Here is a 17,989-nt window from a genome sequence, read left to right on the forward strand (position 1 = left end):
TTTTATCAAACTGAATCTATAATATTTAGAAAGGATAACAAATCATGAACAAGTTGGATTTATCCCAGGAACGCAAGATAGGTTTAACATTAGAAAAATTAGTCAGTGAAATTCTCACATTAACAGATGAAAATTCTAAATTACTTCATTATCTCAATGGCTATAGAAAAAACATTTTATAAACTCAACATTAATTCCTAATAAAAGCTCTTAACAAACTAGGAATAAAAGAGAACTTTCTTAACCTGACAAAGTGTATCATTAAAAGAAACCCATTCTCATATCAGACAAAATAGACTTTAAAATAAAAACCATTACAAGAGACAAAGAAGGACACTACATAATGATCAAGGGATCTATCCATGAAGAAGATATAACAATTGTAAATATTTATGCACCCAACATAGGAGCACCTCAATACATAAGGCAAATACTGACAGCCATAAAAGGGGAAATCGACAGTAACACAATCATAGTAGTGGACTTTAACACCCCACTTTCACAAATGGACAGATCATCCAAAATGAAAATAAATAAGGAAACACAAGCTTTAAATGATATATTACACAAGATGGACTTAATTGATATTTATAGGACATTCCATCCAAAAACAACAGAATACACATTTTTCTCAAGTGCTCATGGAACATTCTCCAGGATAGATCATATACTGGGTCACAAATCTAGCCTTGGCAAATTTAAGAAAATTGAAATCGTATCAAGTATCTTTTCCGACCACAACGCTATAAGACTAGATATCAATTACAAGAAAAGATCTGTAAAAAATACAAACACATGGAGGCTAAACAATACACTACTTAATAACGAAGTGCTCACTGAAGAAATCAAAGAGGAAATAAAAAAATACTTAGAAACAAATGACAATGGAGACACGACGACCCCAAACCTATGGGATACAGCAAAAGCAGTGCTAAGAGGCAAGTTTATAGCAATACAATCATACCTTAGGAAACAGGAAACATCTCGAACAAATAACCTAACTTTGCACCTAAAGCAATCAGAGAAAGAAGAACAAAAAAACCCCAAATTTAGCAGAAGGAAAGAAATCATAAAGATCAGATCAGAAATAAATGAAAAAGAAATGAAGGAAACAATAGCAAAGATCAATAAAAGTAAAAACTGGTTCTTTGAGAAGATAAATAAAATTGATAAACCATTAGCCAGACTCATCAAGAAAAAAAGGGAGAAGACTCAAATCAATAGAATTAGAAATGAAAAAGGAGATGTAACAACTGACACTGCAGAAATACAAAAGATTATTAGAGATTACTATAAGCAAGTTTATGCCAATAAAATGGACAACTTGGAAGAAATGGACAAATTCTTAGAAATGCACAAGCTGCTGAGACTGAACCAGGAAGAAATAGAAAATATGAACAGACCAATCACAAGCACTGAAATTGAAACTGTGACTAAAAATCTTCCAACAAACAAAAGCCCAGGACCAGATGGCTTCACAGGTGAATTCTATCAAACATTTAGAGAAGAGCTAACACCTATCCTTCTCAAACTCTTCCAAAAGATAGCAGAGGGAGGAACACTCCCAAACTCATTCTATGAGGCCGCCATCACCCTGATACCAAAACCAGACAAAGACGTCACAAAGAAAGAAAACTACAGGCCAATATCACTGATGAACATAGATGCAAAAATCCTCAACAAAATACTAGCAAACAGAATCCAACAGCACATTAAAAGGATCATAAACCATGATCAAGTGGGGTTTATTCCAGGAATGCAAGGATTCTTCAATATACGCAAATCAATCAACGTGATACACCATATCAACAAACTGAAGGAGAAAAACCATATGATCATCTCAATAGATGCAGAAAAAGCTTTGACAAAATTCAACACCCATTTATGATAAAAACCCTGCAGAAAGTAGGCATAGAGGGAACTTACCTCAAAATAATAAAGGCCATATATGACAAACCCACAGCCAGCATTGTTCTCAATGGTGAAAAACTGAAACCATTTCCACTAAGATCAGGAACAAGACAAGGTTGCCCACTCTCACCACTCTTATTCAACATAGTTTTGGAAGTTCTAGCCACAGCAATCAGAGAATAAAAAGAAATAAAAGGAATCCGAATAGGAAAGAAGAAGTAAAGCTGTCACTCTTTGCAGATGACATGATACTATACATAGAGAATCCTAAAGATGCTACCAGAAAACTATTAGAGCTAATCAATGAATTTGGTAAAGTAGCAGGATACAAAATTAATGCACAGAAATCTCTTGCATTCATATACACTAATGATGAAAAATCTGAAAGTGAAATAAAGAAAACACTCCTGTTTACCACTGCAACAAAAAGAATAACATATCTAGGAATAAACCTACCTAAGGAGACAAAAGACTTGTATGCAGAAAACTATAAGACACTTATGAAAGAAATTAAAGATGATACAAATAGGTGGAGAAATATACCATGTTCTTGGATTGGAAGAATCAACATTGTGAAAATGACTCTACTACACAAAGCAATCTACAGATTCAATTCGATCCCTATCAAATTACCACTGGCATTTTTTACAGAACTAGAACAAAAAATTTCACAATTTGTATGGAAACACAAAAGACCCCAAATAGCCAAAGCAATCTTGAGAACGAAAAATGGAGCTGGAGGAATCAGGCTCCCTGACTTCAGACTATACTACAAGGCTACAGTAATCAAGACAGTATGGTACTGGCACAAAAACAGAAAAATAGATCAATGGAACAGGATAGAAAGCCCAGAGATAAACCCACACACATATGGTCACCTTATCTTTGATAAAGAAGGGAAGGATATACAATGGAGAAAAGAGAGCCTCTTCAATAAGTGGTGCTGGGAAAACTGGACAGCTACCTGTAAAAGTATGAAATTAGAACATTCCCTAACACCACACACAAAAATAAACTCAAAATGGGTTAAAGACCTAAATGTAAGGCCAGACACTATCAAACTCTTAGAGGAAAACATAGGCAGAACACTCTATGATATAAATCACAGCAAGATCCTTTTTGACCCATCTCCTAGAGAAACGGAAATAACAAAAATAAACAAATGGGACCTAATGAAACTTAAAAGCTTTTGCACAGCAAGGAAAACCATAAACAAGATGAAAAGACAACTGTCAGAATGGGAGAAAATATTTGCCAATGAAGCAACTGACAAAGGATTAATATCCAAAATTTATAAGCAACTCATGCAGCTCAAGAACAAAAAAACAAACAACCCAATCCAAAAATGGGCAGAAGAACTAAATAAACATTTCTCCAAGGAAGATATACAGATTGCCAACAAACACATGAAAGAATGCTCAACATCATTAATCATTAGAGAAATGCAAATCAAAACTACAATGAGATATCATCTCACACTGGTCAGAATGGCCATCATCAAAAAGTCTACAAACAATAAATGCTGGAGAGGGTGTGGAGAAAAGGGAACACTCTTGCACTGCTGGTGGGAATGTAAATTGATACAGCCACTATGGAGAACAGTATGGAGGTTCCTTAAAAAACTACAAATAGAAATACCATACGACCCTGCAATCCCACTACTGGGCATATACCCTGATAAAACCATAATTCAAAAAGAGTCATGTACCAAAATGTTCATTGCAGCTCTATTTACGATAGCCAGGACATGGAAGCAACCTAAGTTCCATCAACAGATGAATGGATAAAGAAGATGTGGCACATATATACAATGGAATATTACTCAGCCATAAAAAGAAATGAAACTGAGTTATTTGTAATGAGGTAGATAGACCTGGAGTCTGTCATACAGAGTGAAGTAAGTCAGAAAGAGAAAAACAAATACCGTATGCTAACACATATATATGGAATCTAAGAAAAAAATGTCATGAAGAGATTAGTCATAGGATGGGAATAAAACACAGACCTACTAAAGCATGGACTTGAGGATATGGGGAGGGGGAAGAGTAAGCTGTGACCAACTGAGAGAGTGGCATAGACATATATACACTACCAAATGTAAATTAGATAGCTAGTGGGAAGCTGCTGCATAGCACAGGGAGATCACCTCTGTGCTTTGTGACCACCTAGAGTGGTGGGATAGGGAGGGTGGGAGGGAGGGTGACGCAAGAGGGAAGAGATATGGGAACATATGTATATGTATAACTGATTCACTTTGTTGTAAAGGAGAAACTAACACACTATTGTAAAACATTTATACTCCAATAAAGATGTTAAAAAAAAAGAATGGAATGGTTTCCAAATAAATAAATAAAATAAAATAAAATAATAAAATAAAGAAACCCAACCCTTAATCAAACTTCATACCACTGAATACTTTTTCTCTAATATCATTAACTAGACAAGTATGTTTCCTATTCAAGATAATACTAGAGATCCTAGCCAGCATAGTAAGGTAAATAAAAGAATTAAAAGGAATCAAATTGGAAAGGAAGGAACAAAAGTATCATTATTCCCAGATAGGACTGTACAGGTAGAAAAAATTTTAAATCTTCAAATAAATTATTAAGATAAGTGGGAAATTTTAGCAACATTGGTAGGTATAGTCAATATATTAAAATAATTATACTTTTAATACTACCAATCATTAGAAAATTAAATTATTAATAAATATAGCATTTACTATTAATAGCACCCCAAAATATGAAGTATCTAGCAATAAATATTTTTAAAATGTGCAAGATTTTGTAGGGAAAATTATAAAACTTTATTTATATACATTAAAAAATAAATGGAGAGATAGTCCATGATCACAAATGATATCAATAATTTAAGATAGTCAATTCCTCTTAAATTGATTTATAGATTCAATAAAAGCAAAAATCAAAATCCCAGAAAGCAAAGATTTCTTAAACAAGACAGAAAAACACTAACCATAAGACAAATGATCGATAAAATGAACTACATTAAATTTAGGAACTTCCATTCATTAAAAGACATTATTAAGAATATTAAAAACACAAACCACAAAGTGGGAAAAAAGTATTTGTGATACACATAATCAATAAAAGACTTGAAACCAGAACGTAGAGAATTCCTATAAATCAGTAAGAAAAAGACAACTCAGTTTTTAAATGGACAAAAGGCCTGAATAAACACTAATAAAATGGGAAATCCAAATGATAGATAATCATACTAAGTTCACTAGTAATCAGGGAAATGCTAATTAAAACCAACATGAGATATCATTATGCACCCAATAGTTTAGCAAAAATTTAAAAGTCTGACAACATCAAGTGTTGATGAGGAACAAAGGCACTCTCATACACTATTTATTGGTGCCAGTATAAATTGGTACCACTACTTAAGGAGATGGTTTGACATTATCTGGCAAAGCTGAAAATCTACATACTCTACAGCTCCCTAAATCTACTCCTAGGTTATATATCCTACACAAGTGCATGCACATATATAAGAATATTCATAGCAGCATAACTGACAGATTATATTACATTCATAATAGATATAAATTGGAAACAACCCAAAACAACTTAGAATGGATAGTCTCATGCCATATATTCACACAATGGAATGATACATAGTAATGATAAGCTGATTAAAAATAAATAATACAAACATAATGTTTTACAAAAGCGCAATTCCCAAAGTTGATTCCTTGTATGTAATGTTCAAAAACAGACAATACTAAACTACTATATACATTATTTAGGGATGCACACCTTTGTGGGGAGGAAGGGGGTTGTGATCAGAAAAGGAAGCTTCTAGGAATTTGGCAATGTTGTATTCCTCACAGAACCAGTGGTTACATGGGTGTTTGTTCCATAACTATTTGTCAAACTGTATTTTTAAAGTTTTATCATTTTTCTGCATATATTCTGTTATATTCCACAATAAAATGTGTTTTTTTAAATCTTTGATTATTCTTGGCATTAAATGTCATCCCTTTGTCCTCTGCCCCATGCAACAATAAAGTGGTTAAATAAATTTTGATAAATCCATTCAAAAGAATATATGTTGTCACACAGACTAAGGCAAATCTATATACACTAATACAGAAAGTGAAAACAATATGCACAATGGAACATAATTTTTATTTTAAGAAGATGAAAATTTTCTGGAAAGATAAATAAAATGTTGTCAGCAGTGGTAGTTTAGGAGTATGGAACTGAGGATTTGGGGTGAGAAAACTCATTTTTCATTCAATTTTATACTGCTTGAATCTGTTTCTACTATGTGACTGTATTAAGTCAGAAAACCAACAAAAAACAAATGTTAGGTAAAATGTAATTAGTGTATAGATCAGGCCTTGCAAAATTCTTCAACTTCCGTGTCACTTTATGTGGCCTCACTTTGGTTGGAATGACTCTCTCGTCTACTTTATGCACAGGTTGATTCAGTATTGGCCTATTAAAATATACCTAGGGGCACTTCCCTGGTGGCACAATGGCTAAGAATATGCCTGCCAATGCAGGTGACACAGGTTTGAGGCCTGGTCCAGGAAGACCCCACATGCCATGGAGCAATGAAGCCCATGTGCCACAACTACTGAAGCCCATGCCCCTAGAGCCTGTGCTCCTTAACAAGAGAAGCCACTGCAATGAGAAGCCTGCACACCACAATGAAGAGTAGCCCCCGTTCGCCACAACTAGAGAAAGCCCGCATGCAGTGATGAAGACCCAACTCAGCCAAAAATAAATAAATAATTAATTAATTTAAAATATATATATACATATATACACACACACACACCTAGGGAGGCAATGAAATTTTTAAAGTTACAATTCATAATAAGATCTTTGAAAAATCTTTTTGAAAAATCTTTTTAAAGGTATAACTGATATATAATAACTGCACATATTTACAGTGTACATATTTTTTTACATGTATCCATCCATGAAACCAATACCACAATCAAGATAATGAAAATATTCATCACTCTTAAAAGTTTCCTACACTTCCTTATAATTCATTCCTCCCCTAACACTGTCCCCAGGCAAACACTGATCTGTTTCTGTTACTATATATTAGTTTGCATTTTCTACTATTTTATACAAATGGAATCATAGACTATGTACTCTTTTTGGTCTGGCTTATTTCACTTAGATTATTATTTTGAAATTTATCTGTTTTGTTGTATATTTATTCTTTTTTATTACCAAGTAATATTCCATTCTATGGATCTATACATTTACCTTTTGATGAACATTTGAGTTGATTCTAGTTTAGAGCTACTACAATTAAAGTTGCTGTAACATGTATGTATTTATGTGGGCACATTCTTTCATTTCTCTTGGGTATATTCCTATGAGTGGAATGGCAGGGTTATGTGATAAGTATATGTTTGACTTTTTAAGGCAATGCTAAACTCGTTTCCAAAAGTGGTTGTATCATTTTATATTCCCAACAGTAGGATGAGGGAATTCCAGTTGCTCCACATTGTCACCAACACTCGATATGATTAGTCTTAAATTTTAGCCATTGATACATTAATAGTTACCTCATAATAAATTACTTCATTGTAATTTCTGTGTTTTCCTAATAATAAATGAAGTTAAGCATCTTTTCATGTGTTTATTTACCATTTGTATATGTTCTTCAGTGCAGTTACTTTTTAAGTCTTTTGAGCAGTTTTTAGTTGGGCTGTATGTGTTATTATTATTGAGCTATAAGATTTATTTATATATTTAGATACAAAGCTTTTGTTGGAGATATATATATATATATATATATATATATATATTTTTTTTTTTTTTTTTTTTTTTTTTTTTTTTTTTTGCGGTACACGGGCCTCTCACTGTTGTGGCCTCTCCCATTGCGGAGCACAGGCTCGGGACGCGCAGGCTCACCGGCCATGGCTCACGGGCAGCCGCTCCACAGCACATGGGATCTTTCCGGACCAGGGCACGAACCTGTGTCCCCTGCATCGGCAGGTAGACTCTCAACCACTGCGCCACCAGGGAAGCCCGGATATATTTTTTAAAAAATTATCTCCCAGTCTGTGGCTTGCTCTTTTATTTTTGTCTTTTGAAGAGCAAATGTTCTGAACTTTTATGAAGTCCAATTTTTTTTCTTTCATACTCTGTGATTTTCCTGTCTTATAAAAATCTTGCCAAACCCAAGGTCACTAAGATTTTCTTCTGTAAATTTTATCTCCTACTTGATCTATGAACCATTTTGAGTTAATTTTTGTATATGATATCAGATAAATGTATTGTAAGTCCCAAAATTTCATGTGTTACATTGATGCCCTTGTAACTCACAGTGCACCAAAAGCCTAAGCATGAATTCCCCTGCTTTTGCCAGATATGCCCCCATCCAATGGGAAAGATTCCCCACCCAGCTAGTGCCCTTATCAGTCACAACAGCTATATTTTATCCAATCCTCAGCCTAATGGCTGCCATTTCACTGCCAACCCATGGAATTTTTTAAACAAGCCAGTCATATCCTCCCATGGGAACTAGGGGGCACCTCATCCTATTGGTACTACAAAGTCTGTCTCCCATGGCCCCTATGGGTTCCCTCCATTCCTGAGTACAACTCCTGTGGCCCTGCATGACAGGCAGTGTCCTCCCTGGGCTGTGAGTCTATCTGACTAATAAACTATCAATCACTTCTCTGTTCAATGTTGGGTGTCATGTGGCTATCTCATAGTATTTACGGTAGGGACTCCCTCCTTTACCAGTGGGGAAGGGAACCTCAATAGAGTAGAGGGTTTTGTTTTTGTTTTTTTGCATATGTCTATCCAATTGTGCCCAGCATTGTTTGTTGAAAAGTGTATCTTTTCCCCATTAAATTACCTTGGCACCTGTGTTGAAAATCAATTTACCATGTAGGTGTGGATCTATTTCTAGACTCCTTATTCTGTTCCATTGATCTATATATCTGCCTTTATACCAATACTGCACTTTCTTGATTACCGCAGTTTTGTGGTACGTCTTGAAAGCAGGAAGTGTGTATCTTCCAACTAGTTCTTCTTTTTCAAAGTTGTTTTGGCTATTCTAGTTCTTTTGCATTTCCTTATCAATTTTTGAATCAGCTTGTCAATTTCTACAAAAAAGTGACTCTACTGATTACTTTATGCGCAGGTAAATTACATTAGCTTAAACAAAATATAACTGGGAATGTGACAGAAATTTTATGAATTACATTTTATAATAACAAAAACCCTTTGTAGTATCTGTTTTAATTCTTTCTGTCCATTAGTGGTAAAACTATGACTTAGTAGTGACTGGGTAAATAGCCTTAGGGTCATCCCAGACTTCACCTCCACAGTGTCCAATTTGTTTTATAGATTCCATCTCCTTCATAACTCCTTCTTCCCTTCTGTATTACACTCTGAGCCTTGTTTTTGGTTCTCATTCTTTAATTAATTATTAGTTAACATCTCCTGAAATCCCGGCTTCCAATCTGGTCCCTATCCAATCCACCCCTCTACTGTGACCAGAGTGATTTTTCTAAAACACAAATCAGATCATGTTACTCTCCTCTTAAAATCATTTAGTGACTCTCCAGACCATCTATAACAGTTAGTCATTTGTACATTCAAAATATTTTTATGCCTCCAGTATGCTCCAGGAACACTGCTGGGTGCTGATTCTAAACTCTCTAGCTTAGCATATGAGTCTCACCATGAAGTGGTTTCTGAAAATATCTCCAGGCACATTTCTCAGCGTTGACTCACATGAACCAGTATGTATTATACATGGTTTCCTCTGCCAGAAATGCCTTTCCCATCTTCTTCATCCAGCTAACACTTACTCAGCTTTCAAAATGGTACTCAACATTACCTCTGCTGGAAGCCTTTTCTACCCGTCCTGACTCAGCCCTTCCCCTGAGTTTTCACTTCATCACAGAGCTTTCCACACTGAACTATAACCACTGGTTTATTTCTTTCCTTCATTAGCTTGTAAGTTCCTTGCAAGTCCAAATCATTTCTAGTTTGACTTTGTTCCTACATCCACTAGCACAAAGCCTGGCACATGGTAAGTTCTCAATAAATAATAACAATAATGCTAATTAACATGTGAGGTACTAGTCTAGAGATTTACGTATATTATTTCATTTTCATGATCACCTTGTGGAGTAGTTCAGTTGCTCCCAGACTTTATAGATGAGGAAATTGAGGCTCACAAATGTTAAGCAACTTGTTCAAGGACATACTGCTAACAAGTGGTAGAGGAGGTCCATTTAAACCCAAAGCCTATATTCTTAAGCGCTATCAAAACTGGCTTCCTGATAGTTTAATGTATGAATGGTTAAATGAACAAATGCATTTTCAACTAGCCTGCCTCTTATTCAATTACCCAGTTAATTTTGAATACCTGGGGAAATTCTTTCTGTAGGTTACTGCTCAGACATCTTTGTGATTCTGGTTTGGGATCCCCTCGTTCCAGTTTCCTCAAGAGTGTACTTCTTTCCATGAGTAAGTGTGCAATCTGTTCACTAGGGCTGCTCAGAGCTATTTCAGACAAGCCTTCTTGATACAACATTTCGACCTCCTTTATTTGCACTTCTGTTAGGAAGAAACACCAGAAACAAAATTGTTAAAAGAAATGCAGGCAAATAACTAAAAAGTAGTGGGAAAAGGTTCTCAAAAGCAGTAGATATTCTTACTACTTGCAGAAGTTTAAAATTTGTTCTTGCATAACTTTAAAGTGTATTGTTTTAGTGAGTGCTTACTATGTGGCAGGTATTGTACTAAGCACTTGAGATAAATCTATCTTATTTAATCTTTACAACAACCCAGTGAGGTAGGAACCATGATTTTGCTTTTTAAGAAATGAGGGCTCAGGCACCAAGAAACCAAGAAACTTGTCCACAGTCACTCAACTAATCCTGCCAAAATTCTCGATGATTTCAATACTCAAGCAGATGATTATTCCAGTCTCCTGGCTTTTCAGTTCCTTTACCAGCTAACTTCCAAAGATCTAGTCCTCTACCTCACTCAGCCACCTACTCCACAGTAATTCCCTAGATCTGGTCATTAGCCTCTATAGTTTCTGTAACCTCTCCCTAGCTTCAATTTCAAACATCCTATCCTCCAGTCATCCCTTCTTATGTACTAGCAGCTCAATTTCAATAATTTTTTGACCATACTGGAAACTATCATCCATTGACTTTAAACACTTTTCAGTGTTCCTTATCCCATTCCTGTTCTCACTTTCTTACCCAGCTTAGATTCTATAGTCCATCATTACAATCACTCCCTTGAAAACATTCACAACTCTCTTGCCCCTTTTTCCTTCCATTATACTTGGTGACAAAACGCCAACTCCAGCTCTTCATCAGCACACTCCAGAAGCTGGATGTGGCTACAGAAAACTGCACAGGTAGTGCTGACTGGTTTCATTTCAAACTCACGATTACTAACCTCAAGTGAGCCCTTACTGCTGCCCAGCAATCCTCCTACATTCCCCTGCTTGTTTCATCCCTCTCCCTCATCATATCTCTAACACCTCCTTCCCCATCCTCACTCTCACCTGAATACCCTACTTCTTACTTCACCAAGAAAAGAGAAGCACTCTGAAGAGAGCTTCCACAAGCTCCCCTGCCAAATCTGCCAGCTCCTCCGTACTCTTCCCTCTTGTGAGATGTAACAAACTACCCTTGGCTCCTAAGGCCAGCACCACCCCTGCCCCCCTCCCCGCCTTGTGCACTGGATCCCATTCCCTCTCCTCTCAAAGACAAAACTCCTGCAGTTGACTCTTATCTCTATTGCCTCATGGAGCTTTCTTCCCAACTGATCATCTTAGAGACATGGTATAACATCTCCCATTAAAAACAACAGTGATGAAAACAAAAGTTTTCCTTCAAACTCATAATGCCCTCCAGCTCCTCCACCATTTCTTCATTCCTCTTTGCAGCACAACTTCAAGAAAGGATCAAAAAACAAAAAAGAAAGGATCAACCACAGCCATGCCCCCTCCCCTGCTCCTACCATTCTTTACTGAATTCACTCCAATGGCTTTCATATCCACCACTCCACAGAAACAGCTCTCCTCAAAGTCACAATGACCCCCATGAGACCAAATCCAATGGTCAATTACCTGTCCTCACTCCACATAGCCTATCAACGGTATTTGACCCAATTGTTCCCTTCCTTTTCTTAAAACACTTTCATCACTTCTCTTCTGGGACAACACACTCTGCTAGGTTTCCTCCTACCTTTCATGCCACTCCTTCTCAGACTCCTTTGCTGATTTCTTACCCTTCCAACCTCTAAACACTGGAATGACCTAGGGCCCAGCTCTGAATCTTCTTCTTTTTACTCCCTAGGTTATCTACTACAGTCCTAAGGCTTTAAGTATTTGCTATATGCTGGTGACTCCCAAATTTACATCTCTAGTTCACAATGCGTTCCAAACATATACAAAATTGCCTACTTGACCTTTCCACTTGGATGTCTAATATTCACATCCAATGTAGATGTCCAAAAGCAAACTCTTTACTGTCTTCCCCAGATAGGACCTCCCATGGTATCCCCCATCTGAGTAGTTAGGAACTCCAATATTTCAACTGCTCAGGCCAAAAAGCTTTGGATCACCAGTGATTTCTCTCCTTTTCTCCCACCCAACATGAAATCCATTACCAAATCATGTTAGCTCCACCTTCAAAAGACATCCTTTAATTATAGAAGCATTTCTGATGTGACTGAGGTATGTGTTCCTAAAACAAACAAGTAAACTTGTATTTTGCAAAACTGCTCACTAAAATAATGGAGCTTATGGAAAAAAGGTTGGCATAGAGCACTCAAAATGTTTGTCATTGTGTAGCTAGAGTGCTGTAAAAAACACTGATAATCCTAATATTATACTGGTATATTTAAACAGATGTGTCAAATTCCTAAAAAAATAGAGGAATACTATAGCAAATATAGGACTCTGTCTTCTTTTAAAAAATCAGGTTTACTGTAAAGGTGAGCTAACGAAGGAACTGAGTCTGCAGAGTTGGAAACAAAGGCAAAATGCAAAAGATTAGTAATATCTTTGCAATAAGCACTTCCAAGACAAAACATGTGTACAAACAGGCCAGAAGAGGAACATGGGATGAACAGGCTTTATGTATAAACTCCAAGGCTTGCTGGTGGGCCCAAATCATTAACATGCTGGGGAAAATTACATGTGAACTTATACATTATAGTGACATCACTCCCCTACGTCCCAATTCTTCATGAGCTAATTTATGTTAGGAGCAGGGCATAGAGTAGCTTCTGCTTCTTACAGTATGGCAGATTAGAGCCCTGAACAACCCTGCTCCTGAGAATAACTAAAAATGTCAGAAGAATTTTTTTTTTTTTTTTTTTTTTTTTGCTGTACGCGGGCCTCTCACTGTTGTGGGCTCTCCCGTTGCAGAGCACAGGCTCTGGATGTGCAGGCTCAGCGGCCATGGCTCACGGGCCTAGCCACTCCGCAGCATGTGGGATCTTCCCGGACCAGGTTGTGTCCCCTGCATTGGCAGGCGGATTCCCAACCACTGCGCCACCAGGGAAGCCCAGAAGAAATATTTCAAACTCTTAAAATGCAACCAGCACATGAACAAAACTAGAATGCAAGCTTTTAAACCAGAAGAAGAAAACTCAATTATCCAATGGATAACAAAAAAGGGGAAAAAAATGAAACCCGAGTGTAGTACATATGAGTTATGTCCTGTGATTAGCTCAATTTTCTCTGCACCTGAGATTCAAAATACAGAAAAACCTTCCATCAACAGACCATTATGAAAGGAAGTTCTAAAATGAAAAAAGGAAAATGATCCCAAATGGGATATCTGAAATGCAAGGAAAAATGCTGAGCAAAGAAAATCATAAATGTGTGGCAAATGTAAATAATCATTGACCATATATCATAATAATATCTAATGTATGGAGTTAAACAAATACAGTATTCTAAAGGGGTCCTTATCTATACCTTCCCTTGTAGCTTTGGAGCACTTAATAAACATTTCCTGAGCCCTTAACATGCTAGGTACTTTATGAGGCCAGTGCTGTTGAAAACACGGAAACCAGGAAGACTAGAATGAGATCTCTGCCCCAGAAGAGCTGACACAGGTACTTAGGACATAGTGTTGTAAGTGCTATAACTGACATTAAAGAAAATCACCACTCTGTTATCTCTCACACACATCTGAGAATATTTCAGAATGCATACCTTGAAAAGACAGGTAGAAAATACACCTAAAACATTACAAGTACTTTTCTTTCTTTTTTATAAATTTATTTATTTATTTATTTTTGGCTGTGTCGGGTCTTCGTTGCTGCACGCAGGCTTTCTCTAGTTGCCGAGAGCAGGGGTTATTCTTCATTGTGGTGCATGGGCTTCTCATTGTGGTGGCTTCTCTTGTTGCAGAGCACTGACTCTAGGCATGTGAGCTTCAGTAATTGTGGCTCGCAGGCTCTAGAGCGCAGGCTCAGTAGCTGTGGCGCATGGGCTTAGTTGCTCTGTGGCATGTGGGATCTTCCCGGACCAGGGCTCGAACCCGTGTCCCCTGCATTGGCAGGCGGATTCTTAACCACTGGGCCACCAGGGAAGCCCTACAAGTACTTTTCTTGAGGTGGAGGATATGTAGTAATTTTTTTTCCTTCCTTCTACTTTTATACATTTCCCAAATTTTCTGTAATTGTCTCATGCTAATTATTAGAATTAGGGAAAAAATTAAAATTTACATGTTTACAAAAGGAAAAATTACCCGGTTTGAGTTGGAGCCCTTTAAACTCATGTCTAGGCTGCTTGCTTTCCTTTTCGTAACCATGAGAAAATGTTTCCTTTTTGTCTGGTAAGTTACAGACACGTTCTGCATAATTTTCTACCTAAGAAGAAAATAATACATTTTCTCACAAGTCTATGAAGTGAAAGAGCCATTAAGAGATCACCATACTATAAATGTTTAAATTACGAAATAAACAGAAAATTCAACTTTGCTTAAGTGTGGGTCTCTCTCCCTAAACTTCCTTCCAGCTGTTATATGTTATCAGACACTGTTTCCCATAGATAGGATGATGCATCACCACAAATTTCTGGGACAGTCACAATCGCTGATATTTTTTTTCCATTAACAAATCAGGTTTCAAATCAAGTCTCCTTATCTATGGTTTAGGAAATATGGTCATGATACTCAGGAACAGAGAAGTATCTACACGGTATTTTATACCTTAAGCAAAACGCATGATTAAGATGTCTTAAACGCTAATAGGAGCTTGTATTAAAATAAACTATTGGGTATTCTTTAAAAATAGTTTCTGATTAATATGAGAGCTTCACAAAAGGCACTTTTATGTGGCTAATAATAATAGATTGAAAGCTAACTATATGCTCCAGGTACTATGTTAAGGACATCAAATATTGAGTTTTCACCACAACCCTATGACACTGTTATCTCCCACTTCATAGGTGAGTGAGGCTGAGAGAGGCTGACGGACTTGCATTGTCAAGCGAAGCGGAAAGGGAGGGGCCGGACTTCACATTGAGGTGGGCCAGAGCCAGAGCTCTGCCAAATTACTCAGAAAGAGACTACCAAAATAACTGCATTTTGCTGAACTGTGTTGAAGCCTTTTTCGGGGACAACTGATCAGAATATGAACCAAAAGTTGAATGATACAGTAGAAGGAACACAGAACCACAGTCCAACTTTATCACTCCCTGGTATGCTTCAGTTTCCTCCTCTTTAAAATGGCAGGAACAATACTACCTATTTCTAATAATAACAGCTATAATTTATTGAATACTTGCTGGGTGCCAAGTACATATGTGAAATGTTTTATGCACGTTAATATGTGTAAACCTCACAAATCCTTCTGAAGGAGGTGTTATCATCTCCAACTAACGGAAGATAAATTTCAAGCTCAAAGAAGTTGAGTAACTTGCCCAAGGTTACACAGAGAGTCAGTGCCAAAGGCAATTTTTCACCCCCAACTGCCTAATGTAAGTTCACAGTCTACTATGCTATCCTGCTTTTGTTCTAAAGGAGCTGTACTCTTCTTTAAGAGTTTGGAAATCAAAGTGCCCTCTAAGAGTTAAATTCAAAAATCAACAAGTTAGCTGAGCTGAGCTGTCAAAACACAACAGAGTGATCTGCAAGCAACCTGAGAAAATTTTATTAACTCATTTAAAGAAAGTAGCTTATATGTAAGAAAGTAGGTTGATCAGTACTGGCCACATCAAAAAGAGTGATTAAAGAGTCAAAAGGTGCCATTATCTGCTCATCTAAGGGCTAGGTACCCTGGTTCTAGGGTATAACAGGTCCAGAAATAAGGGCAGGTATGGATAGCTTTATGGTGTAAATCTGGCTATCTTAGCTAGTGCTCTAAAACATTAGAATCATTTGTTCAGCAAGTAGACATTTGATTAAAATTCGACTTCGTATGTAGTGTGCCTGTAGGAAAAAAAGGGATCAGTCACAGGATATATGTGTCTGGTTCCTTTGGCAGTTATATTTCTTACTGTCAACTAAAAAGCTGGTATCTATTTTTCTACAAACTTCTCTGTGTCTGGTCAATACAAGGTCGCCTTTGAGAAGCAGATCCACTCACAGTACGCTGACTAATCAGGTTTCTAAACCTACTAGCAGGACAGTCAGCTAGAGGGTTGGTTATTGAGACTAGGATGAATTTACCAAGATAATGAAAGCATCTTGAGCAGACCTATTTGGATATTCAACTAGTCACATCTGGGCAATGTCCTGTACATGTACTCTATTGGAAACCAATACAGCTTGTTGACATATTTCATTAAAAAAAAAGTGTACATGTGGGTGCTTTGCAAATTACACAGTGATATTCAAAAGATGGTTTTTAATATGTTAACATAATGAAGGACAATGAACAAAACCACAGCCATCTTTTTTTCTTTTCTTTTTGGCTGTGCTGCGCAGCATATGGAACTTCCCTGACCAGGGGTTGAACCCATGCCCCCTGCACTGGAAACATGGGGTCTTAACCACTGGACCACCAGGGAAGTCCCCAAACCACAGCTATCTTAAAACTTTATGATATTAGTTCTTACTTCTTTAATTTCTTCCATGTGCTTCCCTGACATCTCTTCTAGATTTCTGGTAGCAGTCCTCAGCCTGTCTTTGCTGTAACAAGCACCAGACAAAGTGGAGTTGTTCCTCTAAAAAGGCAAGGAGTTCAATCTCTTCTTTCTCAAGATGGTGAAGTAAGTCTTCCAACTGAACTTTTCCCTTGATAAAAGAGATAAGCATATGTATACGTATACACACGTGTAAATATACAACTGAGCATGCAAGAAATCTCATATGTAGAGTTAGACTCTCTACAAAGTATAGTTTAGTTTTCCTATTAATTAATGTTATGTTATCCATTTATAATGAGGACTTACATGAAATAGCTAGCAATACAAAAAATATTAAAGCTTTGCAGAGTTATATTATATCTTCTAAAATAAGAAATGACATGAAATATATGCATTAAAAAAATATCAGCTTTCTGTCTGCCCAGTTCTGAAGTTTGCAATTTAATAATCTGAAAATCTCCCACAGGCCCCTTGCGATGTTATAAATTCCAAAGAAGTTTCTGTCTATTCTTTCGAATATTTAGAAATAAAAGGACTCCTCTGGAAGCTAGAGAGCCCATTAATTATGTACTATCAAGGAACTATTTTGCTCACAGAATGTCTTATAATTTTTGTTGACTTCTAAGTCATTCAACTCTCTTCTAAAACTTCTTGATCTAAGCCTGCCATAGATATTGTCTAATTTTTTTTTAACTTGGAAGTAGTCATGCTATATAACAGCTTGCACTACATGGTGGGGGAGAGATAAATGTCTGCTGATTGATGAAGTGGTATCTGTGTTACTAGAATCACTAACTGTGAATAAGACTTGCTGATACAATCAAACATAACTTTTAACCAAGTTAATCTGACCCAGATTGTAGGGATAAGCATAATTGTTATTGTACTGCAGCTAGTCTACATAATTATATTCAGTTTTGCTTTTTAAGAGCAAAACTATGTTTTGATTATTTTTATCTTTTCTTGCTAAGTTTTCCAGAGTTTCATCCCT

General features: G+C 36.6%; 1 protein-coding gene across 2 annotated transcripts in view; it reads right to left on the bottom strand.

Annotated features, from left to right (window-relative positions):
• CCDC30 (coiled-coil domain containing 30) overlaps window positions 1-17,989 on the bottom strand; it is a 167,507-nt gene that overhangs the window by 141,844 nt on the left and 7,674 nt on the right. Inside the window, exons 1-3 of one of the 2 annotated variants that reach the window (XM_059074337.2) lie at window positions 16,969-17,072; window positions 14,657-14,777; window positions 10,294-10,484 (exon numbers count right to left, since the gene is read on the bottom strand). In XM_059074337.2, the coding sequence (XP_058930320.2) occupies window positions 10,294-10,484; window positions 14,657-14,777; window positions 16,969-17,001 (345 nt within the window). In that variant the 5' untranslated portion in view covers window positions 17,002-17,072. Of the gene's footprint in view, window positions 1-10,293; window positions 10,485-14,656; window positions 14,778-16,968; window positions 17,147-17,989 lie in introns of those variants that run through there. The other variant, XM_067009865.1, reaches the window with a different exon arrangement.

Source organism: Kogia breviceps, chromosome 1, assembly GCF_026419965.1.
Source record: "Kogia breviceps isolate mKogBre1 chromosome 1, mKogBre1 haplotype 1, whole genome shotgun sequence".
Taxonomy (NCBI): domain Eukaryota; kingdom Metazoa; phylum Chordata; class Mammalia; order Artiodactyla; family Physeteridae; genus Kogia; species Kogia breviceps.